The 27,558-nt window shown below is 43.8% G+C and overlaps 1 protein-coding gene and 1 long non-coding RNA gene across 2 annotated transcripts; both read left to right on the plus strand.

Annotated features, from left to right (window-relative positions):
- The first annotated feature begins 7,492 nt into the window (after positions 1–7,492).
- On the plus strand, positions 7,493–12,332 carry LOC144105225 (uncharacterized). Its single transcript, XR_013308725.1, has 3 exons — positions 7,493–7,656; positions 11,123–11,169; positions 11,997–12,332. It is a non-coding gene; the product is annotated as an uncharacterized LOC144105225 (long non-coding RNA).
- Positions 12,333–12,465: 133 nt separating this feature from the next.
- On the plus strand, positions 12,466–19,508 carry LOC144105224 (uncharacterized). Its single transcript, XM_077638371.1, has 6 exons — positions 12,466–12,510; positions 13,478–13,580; positions 15,204–15,358; positions 16,765–16,818; positions 17,833–17,868; positions 19,287–19,508. The coding sequence occupies exons 2-6, from the start codon at positions 13,526–13,528 to the stop codon at positions 19,332–19,334; spliced, it is 348 nt and encodes a 115-aa protein (XP_077494497.1). The 5' UTR covers positions 12,466–12,510; positions 13,478–13,525; the 3' UTR covers positions 19,335–19,508.
- Positions 19,509–27,558: the final 8,050 nt, after the last annotated feature.

Raw genomic sequence — 27,558 nt, forward strand, 5'->3', positions numbered from 1 at the left:
TCACAGCAAGCCCTCTTCTATCAGTTTTCGACAATTCACTTCGATGAAATAAAGAACGTCAGTATGAAACTTTCATGAGCCCGCAAGAGAGGAGATTTTTGGTATTGTCCTCACTGGACTATTACATCATTTCACTTTGTCTCTCTCTCGGTTTCGCTTTGATCGCATTTTATAATGTGTCACCGTGAGTCATCTCGCACGAGATGCCAATCCCCATGTCACACAGCCCCGAAAGAGTCTTTGTTTTTATTTGTTTTCCAGGGGCCACTGCCTGCCATGTTGACGATAGTTACCTGAGTTACAAATAAAGTTGAAAGTCAGGGTTCCGTGGTGTCGTTTGCATTCTTCACTGTCCGCTTGCGCTAGCACCGTGCCTTTTAGTGGAACTTAAATCTCCTGGCCCGTGATTGTTAAAATGAAACTGAGGTACTGGCGTTTCATTTGTGCGCTCTTGTACCGTGCCATGAGTCATTACATTGTGTCATGCAGAACATTTTGCTACTGCAGGCGGTAAAATAGACCAGCAGTTGTCTATCAGGTTCTCGATACCGTGTGCAACTCCAGCTACGCAGAACATATTGCACTGTCAGGTAAGCGAAGTTCGTCGATGAATTCAGACATGTTCGCATCGGAGAAAGCAATTCAGGCACTTCTTGCTGCAAGTCCAGTCTGTGGCAACTTTCCATATACAGAGCGAAACTGATGGAAACATACGTTGCCATTTTTAAATGCACTGCACAAGCTACCGCGGTCATTAGAAATATGCAACGTTCTTAACTACACGTGCAAGTATGTACATCTGGTGAAATCTTTAACTGGCGTGACTTTTGTATCCCTAATTGTACCTTGTGAAAGGCTGCTCTCGGTTAAACCGCTGGCGTATACATGCTGTAATTTGGAGCCTGTGGTGGCATTTGGCGGTCCATTTTTTTATATTATACTTAAGTGCAGTACTAGGCTGATTATATCAAAATCCCCATATCACACGGCCCGGAAAGGTCTTTGCCTTTAATTTGTTTTCCAGGGGCCACTTCCCGGCATGTTTACAGCGGTTAGCTGAGTTACAAATTAAGTTGAAAGTCAGGGTTCTGTGGTGTCATTTGCATTCTTCACTGTCCGCTTGCGCTAGCGCCATGCCTTTTAGTGGAACTCAAATCTCCTGGCCCGTGACTGTTGCAATGAAACTGAGGTACTGGCGTTTATTTTGTGCGCTCTTGTACCGTGCCATGAGTCATTGCATTGTGTCATGCAGAAAATCTTCGCTACTGTAGGCGGCAAAATAGATCAGCAGTTGTCTCTTGTGGCTTTCTATCGGAGAAATCAGGTTCTCGATACCGTCTGCAACTCCAGCTACGCAGAACATATTGCACTGTCAGGTAAGCGAAGTTCGTCGACGAATTCAGACTCATGTTCGCATCGGAGAAAGCAATTCAGGCACTTCTTGCTGCAAGTCCAGTCTGTGGCAACTTTCCATATACAGAGCGAAACTGATGGAAACATACGTTGCCAATTTTAAATGCACTGCACAAGCTGCCGCGGTCATTAGAAATATGCAACGTTCTTAACTACACGTGCAAGTATGTCCATCCGGTCAAATCTTTAACTGGCGTGACTTTTGTATCCCTAATTGCACCTTGTGAAAGGCTGCTCTCGGCTAAACCGCTGGCATATACATGCTGTAATTTGGCGCGCGTGGTGGCATTTGGCGGTCCATTTTTTTTCATAATATACTTCAGTGCAGTACTATGCTGATTAGATCAAAATTTTAGAAATTTGCATCGTCAGCAGCTACGAAGGAGCTAAACAGCACATGAAGCAATGATTCTGATTCATCTCTCTCCCTCCTCTGGGTAAATTACGTCACCTCCCATGCTAGACAAGTCGTTTACCTAGAGTAAGCGGATTCTGATTCATCTCTCTCCCTCTGGGTAAATTACGTCACCTCCCATGCTAGACAAGTCGTTTACCTAGAGTAAGCGCAATAACGCCATCAGAACGATTGCTAGGTATGCCTCTGTTGATTTAATCGTGCAATCACACCATTCAAGCATAATATAAGAAAAAAAACAGCTAAGTGCCACCACACGCGTCAAACTACAGCATGAATATGCCAGCGGTAGAGCCGAGAGAAGCCTTATACAACGTGCAATTAGGGACATAAATATCACTTCCTTAGAAGATTTTGGCCGGGTACAATTAGGTACGTACAAGCATGCGACACAACATTATCGCAACGTATCTAGTCCTTGAAATATGAATGGCGCTATCCATTCAGAATATAGTAATATAAAAATTTAGCCTTATATTCATCACAAATGATCACGATGGTAAACAAAGAGCAGACTGAAAAAATTAAACTGGTTGGATAACCAGGCAAGATTTATTTTGTTGCATGAAATGCCAGGACACAGGCGAGGAGAGACGGGAATCCGGCCGTCCGTTCCCGCTTACCGAGGGTTACAGTCCTGAAAGCGCGAGCAGAGGCCACGCCATGAAAGCCCAATTTGCCTTTACTCCCCCAGGGTACCGTGCCGCAGTCCCCCGTGCCCTTCAAAGACATACGACGTGGCAGGGCTGAAGCGAAGACGAAAGCCGCGCCTGTAAAAAATGACACTTTTACCTCCTAAATGACAACCTGACACAGGCTGCATGCACCGGAGGTGGTGATAAAGCTCCCTCACCGTGCCCGCAGCCAAGCCGGGAGGCGCTGGTGATGCGATGGTCCTATGGTAGAGCATCCGCCTCGCTTTCGGGAGGTGCTGGATTCGATGCCCAGTGCCACCGTGTACCGACTGGGTACACGTTTCTACTGGGCACAAGATTTCCCCCGGCCTCTTCTGGGGCTAGATGCTTAGGAAAAGGGTCTTGGACGAAACTTGCGTTGACGAGATAGTGATTAATTCCGCCCTCAGCCCTAAATCCGCGTCATGCAGTGAAAGCCCACTTGTATCCCATCTCGCCTTGAGAACTATCCTTTTTATCTTTTTTTGTAAAATAATGCGGCCGGCGCTGCTGCAGCATGCCTGCTTCCCCTCACCCTCACATCATAGCCGTGCTTTGTTCGGAGCGGCAAGAGATGGTGTTCGTGCATGTTCGCATTTGAAACAAAAAATTCCGGGCACAAATGAAATTCACATAGAGAAGAATGCGTTAGCATGTGGGCACAGACTTCGTGAGTGCACCTACTCGTTGCGCAGGTAGAAAAACTACCCGTTGTGGAACCAATTTGTGGCGCCATCTGTGCGCAGCTGCGAAAACAGTGCACAAAGCCGTAGGCTGGCAGCTAAACTAGCTGGAAGAAAGGTTGTACGGCGTGTTTTACTATTCTTTGAAATCATTTGGGATACGATCGAATTTGTCCAAATAAGGTTATCGGTATGACCTAGCGTAGGCTTCAAGCCGGGCGCGCGTTGTAACTTTCGCACGCGCGTTATGCTGTCCGCGTTCTTTTGCGTTTCAGTGCACAGCACAAGCAGTTTGCAGTTTTTTTATGAAGACGAAGGCTTCCAAAGAACAGCCTAATAGGTTTGCATTTTTCGATAAAGATGAAGACATCCAAAGGACAGCAAAATAAGTTCGCAGTTTTTAATGAAGGCTTCTAAAGGACAGCGCCAGAGGTTTACAGTTTTCGATAAAGACGAAGTGTTCCAAAGGACAGCACAAGAAGTTTGCGGTTTTCGATGAAGAGAAAGGGGACAGAACAAGAGGTTTGCGGTGTTCGATAAAGAAGACTTCCAAAAGACAGCACAAGAGGTTTACAGTTTTAGATGAAGAAGAAGGCTTCTAAAAGACAGCGTTGTTGTGCTGTCCTTCTAAAGAACAGCACAACAACGCCTGTAGTTCTGCTCTTCTATCCATTCGAGCCTGCGGGCCACACAAGTAGTAAAAATGCGACGTTAACCGCAATCACAAACGTCACGTTGCTCAGGACTTCCGCTTTACGGCAGTGAGGCTCCCGTTGTAAAGTTTTTGTATTGAACACACTGGCAGAGTGGATGACAATGTCTGCAAATAAAAACAAAGACGCTTTTAACACTGTTCTGACACTGCAAAAACTACGGGTGGACGTCACGTTTGTCCTTGTCTCTCATGCAAGGATTACAGCGAGCGATAGGCACTATCGCTCCAAACCTATGGCCAAATCATGGCAGTTCAGGGGAGCTTCGAAGAGGGCACGAGCCTTGCTCAAGGAATCTGTAAAGGACGTGCTGCGCTTGGCTCCCTCAATCCTGTTTGGACCACATGAGGTCTGCAGTATTAGGTGAATAAAATGAATTCCTACTTGGGTGATTTCCGAGTGTGGGTATGTGGCATGTTTTGTTAGGCCAATAACAGCGATGAAATTCCTCGCTGCCTCTTTTTAGAAGAAGAGGAAGGTATGTGGTGTGGAACCTCAGCCCGCTTCCAATGTATCCTGCAACTGCATTCACTGACGGCCGCCGCGGTGGCTCAGTGGTTATGGCGCTCGGCTGCTGACCCGAAAGACGCGGGTTCGATCCCGGCCGCAGCGGTCGAATTTCGATGGAGGCGAAATTCTAGAGGCCCGTGGACTGTGCGATGTCAGTTCGCGTTAGAAAACCCCTGGTGGTCGAAATTTCCGTAGCCCTTTTGAATGGATCATTATCGTTCTGTTCATATTCTTCATAATCAAGCACAGCAGTAGCAGCCTACATACGACAGCGGCAAGACAAATATTCCTCCCCCTGACCTCCGACTTCCTGTCTTATCCCAGCTGCGGCTCATTATCCCCTCACACTTTCAAATCTTCTCCGTCCCTCTAACATTTTGCTGCCCCTTTGAAAAGCTCGCGATAAAAAGTGCAACTAAGCTTTTTTTCACCTCCTCGTGTGCTTTGTGAAGTTGTAGAAATTGAAAGGTTCCACATTTGTTTGTTTGTCGTGTTGGTGTGAGTAAAATTTTTGGTGTCACCAAAATTCAAGAAAAGTTGCCTTCAGCTACATGATAAATATCAACCCGTTTCATAAAAACAACACAGAACATTTCACCAGCCGAAGTACGGCTGAAAATGTTAATTTTCGTAATGTGCACGCCGTTTGCACAACACTGGTTTATACGGAACTGTGTAGTATGAAGATTTAAGCAAATACCTTGGCCTGACTTAGCCCGTTTTAAAATAGAGATAGTCGCGTCATTACGTCAAAGCCATAAAAGATTTGCCAACTAAAGAATGCAGTCACCGATGCTTCCCATGAAAAGAATCTTATCGTTGCCTAGCGAGGTGTAAAACGTTTTCGGCCGCTTTGTTCTTAACAGCGTCTTTTTTCCGGGCGACGGAGCAGGCGCCCAACAAAGCGCAGGATTAAAGAACCGAAAACCTAAGATAGCTAACGAGAGGGGAACCGAGCCATCATAAATATTGATCTACACACCGAAAAACCTTATTTTCAGTGGGTGGACTAAAATGGTTCTGTCAGGCAATTCTCTTATCTTCAACCGCGCTTCCCGTGCCCATGCTTCTCAATGGCTAGTGATACATTTTAAAGGCATAGAATAGCAACTCGCCGTACGAAGGTGCCTCGTCTAGTGAAATGGCGCTAGGTGTTGCGGTTGATGATCGAAGATTCATCCCTAGATACTTAGTAGAGTGTACCGCAGAGAGAGATACTTTATAGCACGTCCAAGGAGACCTCCCTATCACGCTTCATCTGATGGTAATATATAAACCGTTTCTCACGCCAGTCACCTTCCTTCTTGATGTTCTCGTTCGTATTTTAACATCACAAGGTATGTTGTCCGCGTATTTCTTTATCACAGCTTTTTTTCAGGTCACTCGGTCTAATCCTCTTTAGCAGCCACCTGGCTTGCCAATAAACTTTAAAGTTCGCGCTCCACATCCCGCCAGACTTCCCACATCACACCCTGCTTCTCAACAATAGGACTGATTTTTCGAAGGAAAGGCCTTATTTTACCCCCCCCCCCCCTCTCTCTCTCTCTCCATAGTGAACGCTGTGCCCAGACAAAGACAAGTCCTCTTCTCCAAACGTTGGCTAAGCAGACTGAGGCTGCTCCTTTCGACACTTGTTCAGTTTGTTTTGTGTACTCAAGAGTTTTGTCTTCCTGCCCTCTCTCTACCATGAACGCATATTAGTTGCACATATGCGTCCGCTACTGCGACCATCAAGTCCAAGTCAGGCATCCGATGAGTCAACGCTAGTCACGTCTTCCTGCATGAAAAGGATGGATTACGAGCATGCAAATTGGATAGAATGCCGCCGGATGCTGTCAGTGCGGGGAAAAGCAGTTAGAACGGGAGGGATCAGAGGGCGATAGAGAGAGGTAAAGACCGGCCTAGGTAATAAGCATATTTATCTGGATATTACTAAGGATGCAACGTTTTTTCTCAGAGCAACGCGAAAAAAAGGGTAATTAACTGAGCCAACAAGAATCGTTAGCTTAAGCACCCGAGCTCTGCCATCTTTTTTGAAGCAGGCCATGCTAGTCACTTGCGGATGCAGCCCTTCCAGCCACACAACTGCTTCTTTGTAGAAGAATTGATTTTCAGAGGGTTTTTCATACAATAAAGCTCATCAGTTCTCTCCTTTCGAAGCCACTTGGGCTCAATTTTCTTCTCTGAAGTTGCTGCGCATATATACATAATGCAGTTGTTCTTTAAACAGGCAAAGAATAAAGGACAAGATATTTGGTCACTCTCTAAAAACAATGCATTTGTACTAGAAATGGCCTGTGAAATGAAACAGTTAACAACTTCCGTGAAAGCATTCAACTATTCCAACTAATCGGCAAAAGGTGCTGCAAAGTATGCACACTTTGTTTTGTGCTCGGAAGTCACGTGACTGGAGTCTGCGAAAGAAATTTTTCACAGTGTATTTGTCAGTATATACTAATACGGGCTGCCCTGTGAACACACGTAGGATAGCGCTTTTACTTTCTTTTGCAATGTATGTTTTCTTAACAATGCATAAAAACCGCAATTCCCACTTTTTTTTATCTGCATACAGTTGAACTGTGTTTAAAATAAGTTTCTAAATTTCAAATGCAAAAATAACTATCTGTTTTAAGGATCATCAACCTTCAGCTTCCCAACAAATTGTAAAATTTTCTCTTAAATATGAATAAAGTCGACGAACATTCACGAATGCTCTGGATTCTATGTTTGGTATCTGTAACACTGAAATTCATTCAGTTGCTTGTGCGCGGTCTAATATTCAGGTAATGGCAAACTACTCGGTCAACGTCCTGTTGAAGGGCATATGCTTTGTTTTGAGAAAAACTGCAAAAAACAGGCGTGCCTCCCAGGTTCGCCACTTCCTCTCTTTTTGCTGCTTCATCGCGTTCGGAGAACAGCTGTTCTACGCTTCTTTCAGTGTACCTTGGCACGTGTCGCAGGTAGTTCCCACACATGTTGCAAGTGGAGGGAATAGCAAAAAGCAGTCGCGTGTTTCTGTTTCATCCTGTTTTCTTCGTACCCACTTTTCCCGGATACCAGGCAATGCCCTCCGCATGCGTTCAGCTTAACCTTCTTATATACGGGCGCAGTCTTGGGTTCTATAAAAAGCGCCATCGCTACTCACTGCGCTTGACTACAGTGCGCCGTGTCGACAGGAACCATGGCAACGATAGCCTGCGTCCTGGTAATGTTCGTTGCAATCCTGCGCGCTACAAACGCCGGGAGTGGTAAGCGTTCAGAAATCTGATTTTGCTTTTGTTTTACGGTGATAGCATTAAGGGCTCTGTTCAGTGGGAAACCCGGCGTCGCAGTTAGCGTTAACGTGTCCAGAAAATTTTGTATTAGTCGAGAGCGTCGTGACGTCACAAGCACAGCTGAGGAATTGAGAAGTAAATGAAATATTACATAAATTGTGAATATAAGGTCCCAAAATAATTCAACAGAGATTGCTACGTAAGAATGCAAATTAAATTAATTCTGACGAAAATAGAATTGTGATAATCAAGTTATAATTGAACACTTGAGCCTTTGGTCGCGGGTCAGAGGCTACCGCAGGCCATTGAGGAAAGTTCGTTCGATTCGGGTAAAGGTGTGCAATAGTGTCCGTGCCTGCAAAGTGATATGCAAGAACGACTACAGGTTACTGAAGGAACCCATTAACGCCTATGTGGCGGAGCGTAAGTGACTCCCGAACTCTGTTCACCTGTTATGCAAAAGCACTGCTTCTATTGAACGACTACATTTGACCGCAAACAGGTCAAAATTGCATTTACTCAGAACGTTTCTTCGCATGATTGATGAAAGGCAAGTTAGGCATGGCTTTGGGTTCACCACAGAAATATTCAGTGTTTTATTAGCAGGCATTGCGAATTCCAAGTAGGTTTTAACATTTACCTTTCTGAAGCAGGCAAAACGGTGGTTTAATAATGGTTGATAGCGCGTACGACAGCAGATTTTATTTACTATTGACTCAGTTTGTCGCACGCAATTTTTACAGGAAGTTATTTGGCTATTTACGTATCACACAAAAACTGCCTCACAAGTAAAAGCAGGTGGGATACTGCACTACCACGCATCATTACTTGAGGAAGCACTCATGAGACTTGTGCGCGAGTCAGAAGCGATGCAGACAAAAGTGACACGATGATTCGACAACTTTCTAAACCAGAAAAAGTGCGCACGACGGTCATGTGTGGAAACAAAATGACATCGGATGAAATTTACATAATTTTCATGCAACACCTACGCACAATCTTCGCATAAAAAGCAGAAGAGTGACTATTTGCCACAGGTATACCTCCAGCTTCGCTAATTGTTCTCAAAAACAGGTGAAACACTTGTTCTCGCCATGCCTATTGAGCATGAATCACCGAAGACGATGTGATGTCTCATATTTCAAAGATACCACTAGACTTTACGATTTGCTCGGCCGTGATTTATGTATTCTTCGAGTAATTACTTTTGATCAACTTTTCGAGTTATTGTTCTAATAATTACCACCTTTGCAATGAGGCATTTATTTTAGAGAAGCACGAGAAACCACGGCGCGCAACTTTTCTATGCAAGCATGCCAAACTCACTGATAGCATAATATTCTTAAAGACAAGCTATTTAAATGTTAGTAGAAGCAGTCACACTCGGACTGATGTCATACAGCATAATCTCAGTTGGAAAGCAGACAGCCTCAAAACACCGGCCGAGAACATAAGCTGTTGCTCAGAGAGAATCCTTGTTTAATTAATGTCTGCGTTTCGTTTACTAGTTTTTTCAGCTCCCTAAGATTTACTTGGGTTGTTTGTACAACCGTGGCCACTATTTGCCGCTCTCCAATCTAAGTGGCGAATATTTCGTCTCGTCGTCTCTAAGCTAATAATCATTTCGAACAAAAAAATCTGCCCCCTTTACCCCCAAACTCCGGCTTGGTTCTGTACAGTGAAACCAAGTAAACGTGCAGTGAAGCAGGGCCGTAGTACCGCACGTTCTTTTTGTTTTTCTCAGCCGAGACAATACGATTTCATCGTAGAGGAGTAAACGTGTCTGGATGCTCATCATGAAGAAGCAACCTTGAGCTATTTTCGATGACAAATTAGGTTCAAATCCTCAGTAGCAGGTTATTCAATACCTTGCTCATTTACGAGAGCATCGTCAATCTCTTGCAACTTCATCTCTGCTGCAGTGATGCCATCTTGTTTGGTGATCTGTTTACGCTAATCACCGCAAGCCATTTTCCTGTTCTTCGCTGCATGTTGGATGCCCGCATCTGTCTTTAATGACAATGATTTATTGCGCCGGGTATTGCGTGAGCCTTGTCTAGCCAAAATTTTACGTGACAGCGTGAATAGCTCGTTCTGCTAACAATCCGGCATTGCCCATAATCCAGCGTCAGTCGAAAAAAAATCCCGTTAATTTCAAATAAGGCTATCGAATTGAGGGCTAAAATTGGCGAGCAGGTTTCTCTAATGGGACATTTCAGAATATAGAAGGAGGCCCGGTTGGACGGCTACTCTCGCTGAATTTGAATCAGGGCATAAGCTTAGCTCAGCAGGTCTTTTCCGGTGCTTTCTGCCAAAATCAGAGAATCACGGCCCTTTTCTCTTCGCAGTGGAGACGATTAGGAAGTCCGAATTTTCAGGACAAGCTTTTTTCTTCTTGCAAGTTTCTCACTAGGTCCTCAAATTATTACAAACAGTTTTACAAGGAAATTCAGTGAATGAACACAGCCTGCAGAAGTGAACAAACTCAGTACAATCTCAGATACCGGTGGTTGGTGAACAAATGCTTAACATTAATTTTGGTTCACCTACATTGAGATTTTTTTTCTGGTCCCGAGGATCCCTGAAACACTGGGCTAAACGAGGAGAAAACACAACTTTTAACTCTACAATGCCGATTTCTCCTGAAATCGTTGTAAAAAAATAGTTAGAAGGAAATAAAAACAAGTTAAAAGCAGCCATTTTTTTCTTCAAATTTCATTCACGTATTGCTGCAGTAAATATTTCCTACTGAACTTGTTATTAATGAAGATACTTCTCTAAAATAACCTCAGATGTTTTCAGACAAATATTATACAGTCTGAAAACTTTGAACATCATTCAAGTACAGCCGTCTATACAAGCTTCTATACCGTCTAAGCAAGTTATAGAGTGAAATTGTTTTGCTCCAAAGCAGTTTTGGTCTAACAGTAAAGACGTTTATTCTTAATGATAACAAATCCTGCTGAAATGTCACCGAGCACGGCGGCGTAATGTGTGAATGAAAAACCTCAGTGGACTCTGAAAATGACAGCGGTCACAAAAACCTAAATGAGTTCATTTGCATGTTAATGTTCTCTAATATAAGTCTCTCGAAAACCGTTGGACGAAGTCATTCGAGCCCTTTAGGCTTTCTGACTTCTGGCAAGCATTTTATACGAAATAAACCCCGTGCATTTAAACATACCAATAATAATTGTGTACAACAGAGCTTCTGTAATCAAAATCCTATCGTATCCGGTGCTTGTACGCGGTTACTTGACAGCTTTATTTTGCAATCAGGTTGACCTGAACGTGACAAGCATCAATATGCAATCTTTTTAGCACAATTTGAACTGCATCTTGTATAACAAAAGAAAGATTACTGTTGGAGTTTCATTGGCTCAACATTATTTCGTACGCTGGTGCCCATATTATGATCATTTGTGCTTTCTTTATGTAGCTTCATGCATAACCATCAATCTGCCTGACTTTCTTACGACCAACAAGGTATGATCTTTGATGTACCTCACATATCTTCAAAAGCTTTCCCTTTTCCTATGTTTTTTTTTCCTTTTAGGCCACGCGTCAAAACAGCAGCTTACATCGCCTTTATGTGCAACTGATTTATGTGTACAAGCCAAACTACTTCATAATTCTTCGAAAGCATTATAAAAATGTAATTCTAAGCAAATTATTACTTATATCAAAATATGTAATTGGTGAAGTAAGAAGCCCTACCGAAGTGTACTGTTTAAAGAGAAATGGCATCACAAAGGAAACGCGAATATTGTTGGGCGAAGCAGGTAGATTTGTAAATGTATTCAAGATTTTAAAATTTTGAAATGTACGCTACGTGTTACTGAATCCTAAAGTTCAGACAAGCTATTCTAGACATTGAAGGTTGACGGCGGTTGTTTGCAATTTTGACGGCAACAACAGCGGTGTCGACACCAACAACAGGTATCGCTCTGATGCGAGTGGTATCTTTTAATACCAGTGTTTGCCATTGGTTTTTTTGTTCAAGAGATGCTGTAATCACGAAATATGTGTGCGAAGTGGTTTTTTCGGAAAAAAATTTTCACAGGTGCCTTCCTGCACAGGTTTTTCTGCAAGATGCTAAAACAATAATATCAAATTTGCTGCGGCATAGACAGAATTGTAATAATGAATTCGTACATGCGAAATTCCAAACAGTGAACGATGAGAGAAATCTTAGCGTTGACTGTGAGACTGTAGCAGCCATCTGAACGTGCACTTTATCTCCCCCTTCTTTTGATAACATAGTGCATGACAGTGTTAAGCCCTGTGCCTGATGCACCATTCTTTTCTACCAGACAAAGTGCTCGGATGTGACACCCACCGACATCTGTACCCCTTTCAACGTGAGTGGCCACCTTCTGCTGGCCAAATCTTCCCGTGAATCCTTCGAGTAGTTCTGCACAACTTTTCAGATCTCAGAGATGTTGCGAAAATCCGAACTTAGTGTTTTCCTTCGCTACACCAGAGATTCTTTGTAATAAAAAACTCACTCTGCAAAGAGGGTAGCCCAAAATAGGCACGTTTTCTCTGCAGAACTTTAAAGCTGTCTTTGATTCCTAAATATATTATCAGTTTAAAAGCACCATGCTTCACTGTGCATGTTACACACTGTACACCCTCTTTGACGCACAGAGAAAGTACTCTCAGCGATAATAAGTCTTTAAAACATGCTTTTTTTCTTCGTCAGATGTTTAGAGTCTCTTCTGCTCAATCGCCGAACAGCAACGCAGAAACAAAAAATTATCAACATTGCCTGTATTTCTTCTTTTCTAGAAAAACAACACCGAGAAAGTACGTGACGTGATAAACGTAAGTGCTGAGGAAGAATACATGGCTTCTGTGGCGCCATGTGGGCCTTGATTTGAAATGCAATTAGAAGCTCTCCTGATGTGCTTGTGTATATCTGCATCTCTTTTTTGTCCACATCTTCACCCGCCATTAGTGTTTTTTTTTTACTCTCTTCCTAGTTAGAAGAGACGCAAGGAAAGAAAATGCATACACCTGCGCTTTCCGACAACAAGTTTATGTATAGCTAAGGCCACAAAAAGTATTGCATGCGAAACATTACAAACCAAACCCTGCGTAAAAAAATAAGCGAAAAAAGGTCGCAACAAGAAAACAAACTACAACGCTTCCAGAATAGGTTATTTGACAAAGGCTGCGATATACGCGAGCTCTATTTTATCAGAGGGATAGAAGGATTACTCACGCAGCTATCACCACCTTTTTCTACGAACCAACGTTCCTTATAAAAAGGTGCTTATAGCTATGTGAGTGATCCTTCTATCTTTTTGGCAGAAAACGAGCTTGCGCACCTCAATACAATAGTCAAACAACCTATTCTTTGAGAATTTTTGCGTGTTTTTTGTTCTAACCTTTTGGTACAATTCTCTTTTGTACCCTAATGTTTTGTTGTACTCTACTTTTTTGAAGCGTAACGTTTATTTATGCTCTTGTATGCTATACATTTGTTGCATTCGTAATAAAAAAAAACAAGTTGTGAGAGTGCACGTGGATGTATTTTCCTTCTTTTTATCCCTGTGTGTACGAATTCTAAGAAGCCACTCCGGCTCATTTAGTTCAGCCTCCGCTATCTTCCTTGCCCCTTCTCTTGAGCAGAGTAGGAGGCAAAAAAGCATGCATCAAGTCCACCTACTTTAAACTGCTTTTTCTTCATTGAGTGCATTCTGAAGATTTAAGTAGTTACATCTTTACAACGTAGAAACGCGTGTGAAACTATGTAGGATTGTGAGTCAATATTACTTGTTATTTTCAGTGCACTACATACGACGCTGAGTACAAAGTGATCTACCTGACAGCTGTGATGGTGGACGCTGTGGCAGCCACGCTTCCTGAAGAGTTACGCAACATGAGTTGGAGTAGGTACACTACACAAAAGTTTTCACCGCTATTCCTTGGTCCGTATTGTAGTACTCCACGAAGCCTGCACTAAACTCGAGAATAAAGCACAAGTACATTTGGAACAAAGCCCAACACAATACTAAGCCTTTCATGAATGACACGCTGACAGGGTTTCTATTTAAAGGACCCTTTTTAAAGTTTTTTTAACTTTTTAACTGTTGCCTCGGAGTGAACTAGTGGTTTCAGCATCTGCTTAAAGAGTGGGAGGTTTTCAGTCTGTACCCCAGTGCCGCTCGTACCCACCGGTTTTCAGTAGAAACGAATTTTAAATCGCGCTGGTGTGGAGCATATGAATAGTAAAATTATTAGGAAAAGTGTCTTTGGCCTCCTCCTCCCTCCTTGCCGTCTCCAGCAACGGACCCGTAAGCCTCAAAAGGCGTAAATCCGCCTCGTGTGGCCAAACCCGTTACAGCCCTTTTCTTTCTGACGCAGTAATTATTGACCAGTCACATGAATTTCGAAAGATCGTGACCATGCTGCCACCTGCTGATTTTCGCATTTTTTTAGACCGCCAATATTTATATCTGAGCTCAATTGGACGCCGTTTAGTTACTATACTAGCAGATCTAGCCTTTCTAGACTGCACTCGCTTTGCTGTGAAATTTTACCGGGCTCGTTTTGACGCGAAAGCAATGAGGCGTTGAGAAGGAAACATGCACCACGCTCTACTCTCGTAAACTTTTAGATTTCAGCAAAACTGGCGGGTTATATGGGACTGTACTCACAAAAATTTAGACAACTTTTAGTCAGTGGATGCGTGGAGTACGCGTTCTTCGTGAGGCCTTCGTGCGGTGTGGAACTGCACCACAGGCGTGCACCACAGGCTAACAGTGCTTCGGCTAATTTTTTCATTCGTCATGAAAAGCAGCAAGCCTTTGGCATCAACGAAAAGAACTAGTGCTTTGCTGAAAGCTTTTTACACACAGGTATTTGTAACGACAAAAAATAACAAATATAACAAGAAAGAAGTCGTTAATGGTATTCGAAATTGAATACAGTTTGGCTTCATCTGAATAAAACAGGAAAATGAAGGGCTAAGGATACCCTTGCGGCATATTTACCTCCTGTCACGCAGTCATGGCGCTATCAGAGTGAAAACTGGAGCAGTGCCTGTTAAGACTTCAGGGTTGACGACCTATGTGACCACAGTCTAATTATTTTGTACTCCGTCTGCAGGCGAAGATTCACGCTTCCACTACCAAGCACAGGCATTATAAAATAGATTTTTTGTAAGCTAAATATTTAGCGCTTTTATTAAGGGCATCAGAAGAGACAAAAATACGAACGTCGGACAAAAGAAAAATTCAACTCTAAATGCAGGCAGTGTACACTTCTACCGGCATATCACCAGCGGACTCCGTCATCAGTATTATTGCATATTATTGCGCAAAGGAAGTGGTATTAAAACTTTTTATTGTATTTTTCTTCCTGCAACTTGTGACAAAAATATTTCGAGCATTTTATGCGTGAAAAGAACAAATTTCTTGGAAGGGATGTGTGACCAGTGTTTGATCATATGGTAAAAGCTGCAAAAATGGAACTAGCGTCTTTACATTGTTGATGTCTTTTCCCTTCTTCAGCTGAGACAGAGTTCATTGTGCGATGGTGTTCCAATGGATACTCTCTTCCGAAATATCAGTACGGTCGCACATGTGAAGAGTACCTGTCCTTGGTTAATGTCACTTGCGAAGAACCAACATCTCTCATCGTTCCCGACGTTAACGGGCTCGGAGAGGTGAGGAAAACCCCTCCTTTCTCAGTACCTTTCATTATTCACTTGCTTCAAAAGTAACGCATTGATACGCTTTCTCGTTATGCACACAACCTTAGAGGCCACCATTTGAGCATGCTCAAAATCCATGCACGCCATTAATCAGCATGTTATTGGTGCATGATTCCCTGTGAATGAAATATTCCTCTCGCCTAGGCAGACGAATATTGCGTTGTTAAGCCTGCATTTTATGTCACTTGTGGATTTCAATATTATTATTATTTACAAGAGTTAATTTTTAAGATTTCGTTAATGGAGCTGGTATAGCACGCGTTTAGACCGGTCTGTTTGAAAACGCTGACTCATACATAAGCGATTTCGACATTGTATTATTTCTGACAAAGGTGTTTATGCTTGGTACTATTGCAGCCTTTCAGGTGCATGATAACAGAAAGCTACAACCCAATACGTGATGGCCCTGAATATGCGGATTATTAATTTCTGCGGCTGCCTATAAAAATTAAAATTACAGTTTAAACACAAACATTTATGCGAATGGCTTTAAATATTGTATTAAAAGTACAATTTAAAATAAACGTACTTTGCATTCTACATTAAATACAATATTTAAATAATAATATTTGTTTTTTGGGGGGAAAGGAAATGGCGCAGTATCTGTCTCATATATCGTTGGACACCTGAACCGCGCCGTAAGGGAAGGGTAAAGGAGGGAGTGAAAGAAAGGAAGAATAGGTGCCGTAGTGGAGGGCTCTGGAATAATTTCGACCACCTGGGGATCTTTAACGTGCACTGACATCGCACAGCACACGGGCGCCTTAGCGTTTTTCCTCCATAAAAACGCAGCCGCCGCGGTCGGGTTCGAACCCGGGAACTCCGGATCAGTAGTCGAGCGCCCGAACCACTGAGCCACCGCGGCGGGTCCAATATTTAAAAGCAGTTGCAGAAAAAATCCGCATCTTCGGGCCCACTATGTATTGGGTTGTAGCTTTCTTTTATCATGCACCTGAAAGTATTCAGTAGTTCCAAGCATAGGCACCTTCGTGAGAAATCATACATTGCCGAAAGCGCTATGTATCAGCCATTTTTTTGAAGCAGGCCACTGAAAACGCGTGCCATACCCGATGCATTAACCTTTCTTACATTATATTCTTTCAAACCGTGCTATGCTTCTTCAAATAAGAATCGTGTGCGTTGACATAAATTACAAAGCGAAGAAACGCATTCAGCAAGCAGTACACATCAGCAGGCGTTCAACACTTATTAGCATATACATTGTTTGTACAATACAATTTGTAAAATATTGACTGATGCCGGGGTGTGCGTACAAGAATATTATAAGAGTGCGTTTGTCCACGTACTTTTTGCGTTAATAGCTCCGCGATGTTTTTTTTTTTGCTATTGCTTCCAAGTGTGCTGAAAAGAACACAATCCCAGACTTGTGCACCCGAGGAGACACGCTCACTGTAAGTGCTACTTACTTCGCTTTGGTTTGAGTTCCCTTTTAGTTGAAAAGGGCATTGTTTTCTGCGCAGCTTTGTAATTGTAATGAAACTTTCATATAACAAATCAGGAAAGTCATTTATCTCGGATGCCCCCATAGAAGTCGGCTTATCTAATTTCAGGGCTTTACGAGCTAAATTTTTTCCTGGAATTGGATATAACCAACCTCTCATGAATACCACTGATCAGTTTGAAAATTTTTGCGAATTGGTAGTGAGGTGCTGGAAGTGATAACAGAAGATGTCTACTCAGGGCAGGCAGTAACCAAAGATCCAGCTCACGAGAGTGAAATAACTAGAAGATTAAGAATGTGGTGAAGTGCATTTGGCAGGTTCTTTCAGATCATGAATAGCAGGTTACCAACATCCCTCAGGAGGAAAGTGTACAACACCTGTATCCTACCGGTACTCACCTACGGGGCCGAAACATGGAGGCTAACGAACAGGGTTCAGCTTAAGTTAAGGGCAATACAGCTAGCCGTGGAAAGCAAAATGATAGGTGTAACGTTAAGAGACCGGAAGCGCGCAGAGTGGGTAAAGGAACAAACGCGAGTTATTGACACCCTATTAGAAATCAAGAGGAATAAATGGGCTTGGGCAAAACACGTAATGCGAAGGCAAGATAACCGCTTGTCCTCAAGGGTAACGGAGTGAGTTCCAAGAGAAGGCAAGCGTAGCAGGGAGCGGCAGAAGGTTAGGTGGCCGGATGATATTAAGAAGTTTGCGGGGATAAGGTGGCCGCAGCTGGCACAGGACAGGGTTAATTAGAGAAATATGAGACAGGCCTTTGTCCTGCAGTGGGCGTAGTCAGGCAGGTTATGATGATGATGATGATGATAATTAAAATCTCACAGTATATTAAAAATTGGTTTCATAAAAAATTTCCCGCTGAAAATGCTTTCGTTCAGAATTTCTGGGTAAGGGTATATTCTCTGCTCATGCGCTCTAATCAGTCACTTCTCGCGTCTTATTTTTCAGTGGCAAGCATTCACTGAGCTAATAGCCCTAATAAGGGTAAGTAAACTTGGTAGGCCTGCGTCCAAAAACACGGAAGAAGACCCGTGCAGAAAACAAGTTCAGCGAAATTTATATACATTGCTTTATTGCTCTGATTTATTCTATGGACGAACCTATTCATACGACATACGGAAAACTTATTTCTTCTCTCACTTGCCGCGTTGTGGGCAGAGAAAGTGTCGTTACATTAAAAATATTCAGTTCAATGAAATGAGCAATTGTATTCAGATTTTTAATAATAGAATTGCAAAAGAAGTGATTCCGTGCTGCAAACAACATTGCATCCGCCACTGATGCAAGCAGCATTGTGATTCATGAGCTTTATGCATAGCTTAAAAGTATTCGACCGGACCTTCTGAAGTCAAGCGTTACCAACAAAAATGAACAGCTGACGTTATAGCTTCTTAATGCCCTTTTCTAAACCTTTCTTCTTCTACTTAACTTAAATTTCCTTGCCGTTTTGCCATAAAGCTTAATTCTTGTTTAAGATAGTATATTTTATATGCATCATCTTTTATTTGGGTGTCAGTAATAACGATGTTGGCTTTTTTTTGCTTCTAAAGTTTTCATGTTCATAATGGTGGCCCAAGTAACCAGACATACAGAATTGGTAGGAGGTATTCAGGTCAAAAGGTTTGATTTTTGTGCTGTTTTCGAGTACTCAAGGCGCCTCTGAAGCTCAAGCAGTAGAGAGGAAAGAGTAAAACTGTCAACTTTACCTTCCGGAGATTTCTAAATTACGGTGGGTGTTCTGTACTCGACTAAACGCACCCAAAGCAAACCCTGTTACCTGAGCGCATCAATGTAATTCTGCCTACTCATTCATATAGAAATTGTTGGAAGACATAATAACTTCAATTTCCAGTCAGGTTATTTTAACTAGAATAGACAACAGCGCCACCTTTACCGATACCGACAGGCTATAGTAAACTGCACTCTTAAGAGAAAGACCAAAAGCCTTGCCGGGCATGCGGTGCTTACTATGCCAGAAATGAGCTGAGCTTCGTAGATTGGCTTTATTACTTGGGTACACAAAACGTGAGCAAGGTTTAGAATAAATGTAGCTAAGTAGGAAGTGTTGTTGGGCTAGTTAGTTCATATCGAATAAAGCAAAATTCTTTGTTCAAATGAAAAGGTCACGAGAGATCTAAGATGGGATGTGTGCGCGTCCCATCTTCTCTCCTGTGAAATTCTCATTTCCGCAAGCAATTTCCCGGTATTCGATACAAAGGTACCGTTTGCTGCGAAATTTCTTATTTTGGTTCGCCGTATTTATAGTATTACAACAAAAGACAAAACGTGAACTGCAGACCGTTCGTATAATCTGCCTTAAACCTCTATTGCCAAACAATATTCCGCTAACCGAGTAGTCCAAAACTTTTGTTACTTAATTGTCTCTCTTCTTTTTTTTTCAGTGCGTGTATTTCGCCATTATACCACTTCTCCCGTCGGAGCAGTACTGAAGGTCATTTGCCCGATGCCCTACGACCAGAAGAATGTCGTGTCATGTGCTCTTACTGCTGTCAAATAGAACGTAATTCGAAATGACAAGAAACACATTGACTCCAGCCAGCAAACAATCTTAAAAAGTAGGAGGCAGCAAACTCACAGCAGTGTATTTAATAAAAGAGGCGAAAGCAAACCTACTTCGTTAATTTTTGTATCCGATTGTTGTTTACTAAAGATTATTTTCTCTTAGCTCTGACCGAGCTGGGGAAGTTTTCATATCTTGCTTTCACGGCTTGGTATTCAATAAGCGAAAAAATTATCAAAGGAACCGGAATCACATCCTGAAGTACCTTTACTAAGCTCCCTAACACACCAACGTGATTTTTACATCTTACAAGAGCAAGAGAAAAAAGTCAAAATTTTATTCGAATTCGATTCTAATTTTGGTCCAATTTTATAACAATCTTATTCAAATTTTGTTCAAATTTTATTCTATTATTTTGTAGGCGATGCAGTAGTAAGTTACTAGCACTAACCATTACTGTCCCCCCTCCAAGCAAGACCGGCAGGAAGTAATTCTATGCCTCCGCTGAAGAGCTTCCTTAGGAATTGCAGAGCAGAATCACTTTTAAAAATGGCAGACTGCCAACAGGCCGGAAGTAAACGCGGCAATCTATCATTCTGTATAGTTACATTGTGGTAACATGGCGCCGTAGTGCAGACTTCCGTGGCTTCGTTTCCTAAGATAGTCCTAAGATAGCCAACGCCTTCAAATGTATGTCTGAAGGTCCGTGTGAAATGCTTACCCTAAAATGCACGTAAATGCAAATTAAGAAAATACCGCGGCCTTGTAACAAGCCTACATTCACTGCGAAAATCCGTCTTTGTCACGGCTACTTTCAAGCAAATGATCAATCATTGCTACTGGACGTTACTAGCGATTTTTATCATTGAGTAGCGTCGCATTAGCAAAGACGCAAGTTAATGCAGCTACGCGTCTGGGCAAGCGCTGTGCTTGATTTTCGGCGCATGCGCCGTTCGCACGCTGCTCCCGAGCTTGTGCACGCATCCACTCTGTGGAGGACATGACCGCACTACGCAAGTGAATTTGATGGAAGTTTAACGCCATCACTTCAGCACCAAGACTTCCGGGAAATAAATGAATCAGATTGAAGCACGAGCTCAATCTTTAGAACCACTTCAAAACCCCACAAGTACAGCCTTCGTCAGAAGTTAGGAGCCAAAGTATTTTTGTCTAACCTGGTAGACTGATGTTCGTGTAGCATCAGTCGAAATCCTCCATTTAATACGTGGGACCACGGCACTTCCTTCACCGTGCGGAGATTTTGGGCTCTGGAAAAGCATAACGAGTTACAAAGCACGCTTCGGAAGTAGGCGCCTTGTGGCTCCAGCCATTTCAGTTCAAAGTGCGTGGATTTGATAGCTTCGGTACCGCCCTTCAGAGCTCTAGCTGTTAAGGTGGTTTCCCAACAAACATGTTGCAGTGTTTGTCGTCTTCGCATCTTAAAGCAACCGAGACCACGTGATCCCCTCGTGCACGTAGTGCCGAGCATGTCACACTGTCCCCAGCGCAGTGGCTCATTGGTTAGAGCGCTCGGCTACTTAGCCGCAGCACCTAAATTTGTCCTCGGGCCCGGCGACCGCGCAACGATGGAGTCGAAACCCGTGTCCTGTGCGATATCAGTCCACTTCAGAAACCCCCAGGCGGGTTTAACTATTTCACGGCCCTTTCCCCAGAGCACCCGATCTCTTCCTTTTTCTTTCACTTCCATCCTAAAGCCACCCCGGTTCAGTGCTTATGGAGCTCCGCTACTGGCCCGAAAGGCGCGGGTTCGATCCCGACCGCGGCAGTCGAATTTCGAAGGATGTAAAATTCTAGGGTCCCGTGTACTGTGCGACGTCAGTGTACGTTAAGGAACCCCGGGTGGTCGAAATTTCCGGGGCCCTTGACTACGGCGGCCCTCATAGCCTCAGTCACTTTGCGACATTAAGCTTCAATAAACCATTAAACCAAACTTCCAATTGAATCCCTTTTCTCATGGCGCAGTTGAGGTGTCCCTCGACAAATAAGAACGTTACACCGCTTTTTATTTCCTGCTAACGACTCATTTTTATCGCGCTGTCTCCGTCGTTATCAGGCGGGCCACGCGACCGTAACAACAGCCACCAAATGTCTCCAAGCGCCGCTCAGGCATACATGGTTCACGAGAGATGGGCTGGTGTCCTTCCATGACGTCAGAAATCACTACATGCTGAGCGGAAGGGTTTCCTCTCCGCCGGATAAAACATTGGTTAAGGAGCAGGAGTGTGTTTGGAGAAAACTCCAGACGGGATCTTTCCTAATTCCTTATATACTTTGCAAAATATATCCGCCGGAGGTGAAGCCGGAGTGTAAATGGTATAGACACCCCACGACATATAATCATATCCTGTGGGAATGCAAGAAAGAGCCGCCCTCTGTGGGTTTGCTGCCATAGCCTTCTCTTGAGCACTGGGAGCCTGTGTTGCCAAGCTCAGACCCGGCTGTCCAGGTCAGGTCCGTGGGAGTGTGCCGCCCAGATCACCGTCAGTCGAGGACTGATGGCCATCTAGCACCGAATCATCTACACGCGCTTTGGACGAAATAAAGTTTTCCCAGCGCCACCACCTCACTGCATGAAGCGGCATTCTGCACATCTGTGTAGTATCCGTGGTAGAAGTTATGTTAAACACACCAAAGGCTACTCCGTGCTTCGCTCGCGTTACAGGAGTGCCGGGTATGTAGTCGAGGCAGGGCGTTGCACTCTGGACGCGGTGCGCATGCGAGACCCCGCCAACAGGCAGTAGGTCGACTATTGTATGTAGGATCTCGGGATACTGACCTTGTAAACGTGCTGCGTGATTAGATTCTCAACCCTGTGCCAATGGCTTCTCACATTATTAAAGAGACTCCAAGGATCAATTAAAGTGGGCCTGCAGTAACACATTGCCGCGTCCTAACGACAAAGACACTTTTTTCAGTGAAAACGCAGCTTTTACACGCTAAAAAATAGGCAAAAAAAAAGAACAGTTGTCGCCACCATCCGCCTATTCCGCAAGTTAACTGTGGTACGCCGAAGCGCTTTTTTTATGCATTTCCCAGAAGGCGGAAACATTGCCATTCACATCAAAACAGTGATCAAGGGTCTTTTAGAGCGAAAGGCTCTACTTCTCACATGCTGAGCTTGAAGGTCGTGTGGCTCTTGGATTTGACCTCTAACGGGAGGCGCACCGCACGTGCAAAATCGCGCGTGGCAGGTGCCTCGATCTGCATCTTCACCTTCGTCGCCACAGCTGCGCACTTGGAAATCACGTACGCCGCTGCTCTAGCTGCTAATCTTCCGCTCCTACTCGCCAGTTGTAGCATGTGATGCGTCATGCGATTCGCTCTCGCTGAAACAATTTCCTCTCTCTGAAGTCTTGAAAAGGTAAAAATGAACCAAAGCTAAACCGTGTCTAACCATGCTAAAAGAGATTTCGCACTCTATATCCTGGCTCATCTGACTTGAGCCACTTCCACTTTTTTTTTCGATCTAGTCCTCAAGAGCTTGAAGCGAATGGCGGCCAGTTTTCGATGCGCTAGCACAGAAACCTTCCTCACCGATTTCGCCACCGTCTGTCTGGCTAAGCTTCGCCTAGGTGGCCCCCTTAGGTGGCAGTTGGACCACAAAAGTCACGCACTCGACGTCATCACAGCCTGCCCACCGGATTGTGAGCAAACTGCCCACCGCGGCATGGTGCAGTTTAATTATTGATTGGTCGCCAGAGATTGCTCGAGAAGAGCAACCTGGGTCTCACGATTCCCACCTCTGGCAGCATCTGCTATTGCACAGCAGTGGCGCATCTTTTAACCGCTGTACCACTGCTCCACGAGTAGCATGAAGTACTCCCAGCGATCTTTGAATGATAAGTACCGAACGAGAAATACCGCATATATGAACATTAACCTATCAACGCTGTCGCCTCAGACCTTTAAGGCGGGTCCTAAATGTACCCTCCAGTTTTAGCGCGTCAGCGCTAAGGAAAAAATTGAAAATTCATTCTGACGAACCTAAATACCGCAGTAACTATCTCCAATGTCTCGGTGGACAATCGAACCGCGCCGTAGGGATGGGATAAAGGAAGGAATGAAGGAAGAAAGGAAGAAAAAAAGTGCCGTAGTGGAGTGTATTGGAGATTGGCGCTTGGACTGAAGCTCTTGTTAATTCAAGGACAATCACATTAATTTTCTCCAGTCCTAATGGACCAGGGGTGTTAGGTCCATATTTCTTGCTATGCCAAAAAGCAATGATGCACCGAAACAAACAAATTTTCTAAATCTGTGGGTTCACAGGAAGCGGTGGCACCTTGAGTACCTTCTTGCTCCTCGTAGTTTTCATGCTCGCAAGGTGCACAACGCCCACAACCTCAAGACTGCCGATTTTGTGATTGTTCATGACGGCAATTCACCAAAACATTTTGCGGAGCGATGTTATCGCGGAGTGCATCAAGAGTAAGGGTATCATAGTGCGCACATGCCGAATTTGCCTACCGCAAGGATCGGAGCTAGTTAGGCCTGTGCAAAGCCTACGTCAACCAGAGGTTTTCACCTCGAGGCCCGGAGTGTATTGAAGATTGGCGCCTGACGCCTAGAAAAGGAAGAAGAGGAAGAAGAGGGTGAGGAGCGGTGCAGGAGTGGCTTCATGGACTCCATGTTGGCATGAGTGATTAAATCAGTTAGACGTGGCTGGCATGCTTTTCTTCTTCAATAGAGCGCTCCGGAATGATTTCGACCACCTGGTGATCTTCATCGTGCACTGACCGCACAGCACACGGGTGCCTTTTGCGTTTCGCCTCCATGGAAACGCGGCCGTGGCAGCTGGGTTCGCACCCCGGTGCTAAGGCCTCCATTCACCGATTTCACCGATCTTTGTCTGAAGCCTGCTTGAGAATGAAAATTGAGCCCCACACCGAAACGGGAGTGAAAACCGAAGGGCTAGTGCACCTAATACTCATTTGCCTTAACCTCGCTAAATCGTCTATTTTTTATTGCAAATTTGTCAGTAATAAATGCGTCTTTTGAAACCTAAAAATACCACCACACCCAGAAAGAGCATTAGGCTCGGCTTTCATGAACAGCAAAAAGAAGGAAGTTGTCATGAATGTCCCTTTAGGCACTCCATGTAACCCTACCGAAACCAACATTTAGAACTGAACCACTTATACTTGACTGCTGTAAGCACAGCAAAAGCAAACTATCGCAAAAACACAGTGTGAACAAGCTAGAGCTGGTCATAGGTATTACCACGTTTGTGACCGCCATAGAATTTTTTCATTCTCTCGAGGTGTTTGGTTATCATGCTTTTCGCAGGCGCCTCTGTATTTTCCCTCCAACGCAATGGAGCTTGAATGCATTCGCCTCTACCACACTTCTCTGTTATCAGTTGTGTTTTGTAGATATGTACACATTCCAAGTCTAATCAAAATAAGTTTGCTCATTCAAAAAACTACGACAAGTTCCGGCAGCTGGATACAAATCCAATTTTTTGCTGCGCTCAGACACGGTAGTTTTGTCAAACGCTGAGGGGTAAGAGAAATGTTCGTAACAATTCGCATCGATTACATCACCCTGCTTTTTTTCGCATTCTTCAGAGAAACCCGGGGTGGTTTTTACGCACCGCGTCATACGTCACGCTATATGTGCAGTGCCATTGTCTCTCAGGTGTACCGATAAGGTGTCGTAAAAACAAACCAGCTATAAAGAAAGTTGGATAGATAATGCCGGTTTCCTCCAGTTAAATCGACAATGATTGCATGCAGCATACTCGGATATTATTTTTTTTTACCTTCCACAGGCTGTTCATGAAAGCTTAAAACACTTCAGTGGAATAAGCCCTTGGGTTCCTGTAGTAGGCAAGAAATTTCTTTTCCATTAGATCATATGAATGTAAGCTAGACACATTACGGTCTATTATGCGAGTATATACTTTTGAAGAGAGGAATCCTTAATGGCACAGCTTACCGAGTTCAATCCCAGCCTTTGTCTTCCGCTAAGCTCCTGCTTTCATTTACCTCTATAGTTATAAATGATGCCCTTGCTTCATCCCTCACGCATTTACTCCAAAGTGCCAGAGAACTTGAACCAGCCATTCACCTCTGAACCTCTAGTGTGAACTTTTCTTTCAAAAACAAACGAATAATAGATTAACACAGCACCGGAATTCATTAGAAGTCTCTGAAAAGTCCAATATCAGGCGCTAAAGTTAATTCCTAGGAGTATGGAGATCATAAAAAATTGAAAATTTATGACAATCTCAGCATATTTTTTACATTTACGGGACGATTTCCAGAACCCTCTTGAAGATCATGCACATAGTTTCTTCAAACTTTGCGATGTGTACTACACAATCTATATTTTGGTTGATGGAGGTTTAATGCCCCAAAGCGACTCGGGCTATGAGGGACGCCATAGTGAAGGGCTCCAGAAATTTTCATCACCTGGGATTTTTTAACGTGTAGTGATATCGCACAGTACGCGGGCCTCTAGATTTTCATGTCCATCGAAAAAAGACCGCCGCGGTCAGGATCGAACACGCGTCTTTCCAGTCAGCAGCCGAGCGCCATAACCACAGAGCCACCGCGGCGACTGTACACGATCTATATATAATTGTTCTAATTCTGTTATTTAAAATATTTTTGCAACCTTTTCTTATCGGCTTTGTCTCATCGAACCCCTCTCCATTATACAGTTGTATGTCAGCGGTACTTCAACGCCAGATATGTTATGTATTTTTCTTTTATGAGCCTGTCTCTATCTTCTGCCTTTTTCGTCAGCATTCCTCTACTAGACCCTTTATGTTCTAAGTGATCGTCTTGAGCCTCAGGAAAAACATACTGAATTTAAATATTTTTCAACCAAATATTCGATCATGAATCGCTTACCGACCCCCCAAAGTTCCTACCACTGCATGCTTAGATCTTGCTGCCGAAAATTTACTAAAAGCTCTATGCGTCAGCTGTATAAGGATGGTTATTGACTGTTAACTGTCGCATGTTGGCTTCTGATATAGATGTTACGTAGCTAAAACGTCCCTCTTCCACCTGTTGACCACTCACTGTGTGATCCTGGTCCACCGGATCTTGATGCAAGATGTGGGCTCTCTAGAGATGATGCCAATATGTGGTCGTTCGAGCCAGTTGCGCGGGAAGATCGCGCGCACTTTCTTTTTCGTGCTGAAAAGTTAACGTTACCTGCTTGCAAAGTAGTACTAGTAGTCATCGTTACCATGCTGGGGACACTGGATTGTCTCGACAATGAAGACCATTCATGAGCACATAATCCAGCGAGCTCAAAGGAGCTCTCTCTGAGTACAAAATCCCGTCGTCTCTTCAGCGCTCTTTCCAATGGTGCTCTTTCCAATGGTTCTTTTTGCAGATGGCTTAAGGTATGTGCCAGAAATTGCTAACCCTTTTTTTGGCAAAACGGTGTGTTGGGTAACAGGACACAGACAAGAAGACACAAACACAGCTATTTTTTGCCAGTAATCATGCACAAACTGCTAAAGCTTCTTTCCGCATTGCTTACCCGTTAGCAGGCTTTCTTTTTAAGGCGGTAAAAGAATCTACGTAAATGGTAACGTGTTTAAAAGATTTCAGTCTCTTGTTTCTGAACTTGATCTGCAACTGCTGAATCAACACTATTTTTCGGAAGGTGATGCTTGAAGAGTTCACTTATTTGTTTTTATGAATTAACTTCGCAGACCGAAGAAATTACTGCAGACTAGGCCACGTGACTCACACCAATCCTCAATTGCTTAACTCGCCTATAGATCACTGAATCGTTTCTCGCTACATAGTAAAATTTGCCTTGGACACATGGTATATACGGGAAGCCAGAGGAAACAACGCGCGGGCTTTTCGGCTGAAGGGACCCAGGGCAGAGGTTGGTGTCTGGCTTCTGCAGGAGCCACCGACGTCGCCTCAGTGCGCGTCACTTCTCGCTTTCTGTTAACTCTTGCTTCTCTGAAGTCTCCCCCATGCGCTCGAGACAGCGAGAGTGCATCATTGAGTGTCCGTCAACAGCCGTGTGCACTTTTCATCACATGTAGGCCACTCACACAAAAACCACAAACGTTCGGTTTATCGAACACAGGACTGCTTACTCTCGGGATACTGCCCGCACACGCGCTACTCGAAAAGACTCCGAAGTCCGTGGCAACA

Source organism: Amblyomma americanum, chromosome 9, assembly GCF_052857255.1.
Source record: "Amblyomma americanum isolate KBUSLIRL-KWMA chromosome 9, ASM5285725v1, whole genome shotgun sequence".
Lineage (NCBI taxonomy): Eukaryota > Metazoa > Arthropoda > Arachnida > Ixodida > Ixodidae > Amblyomma > Amblyomma americanum.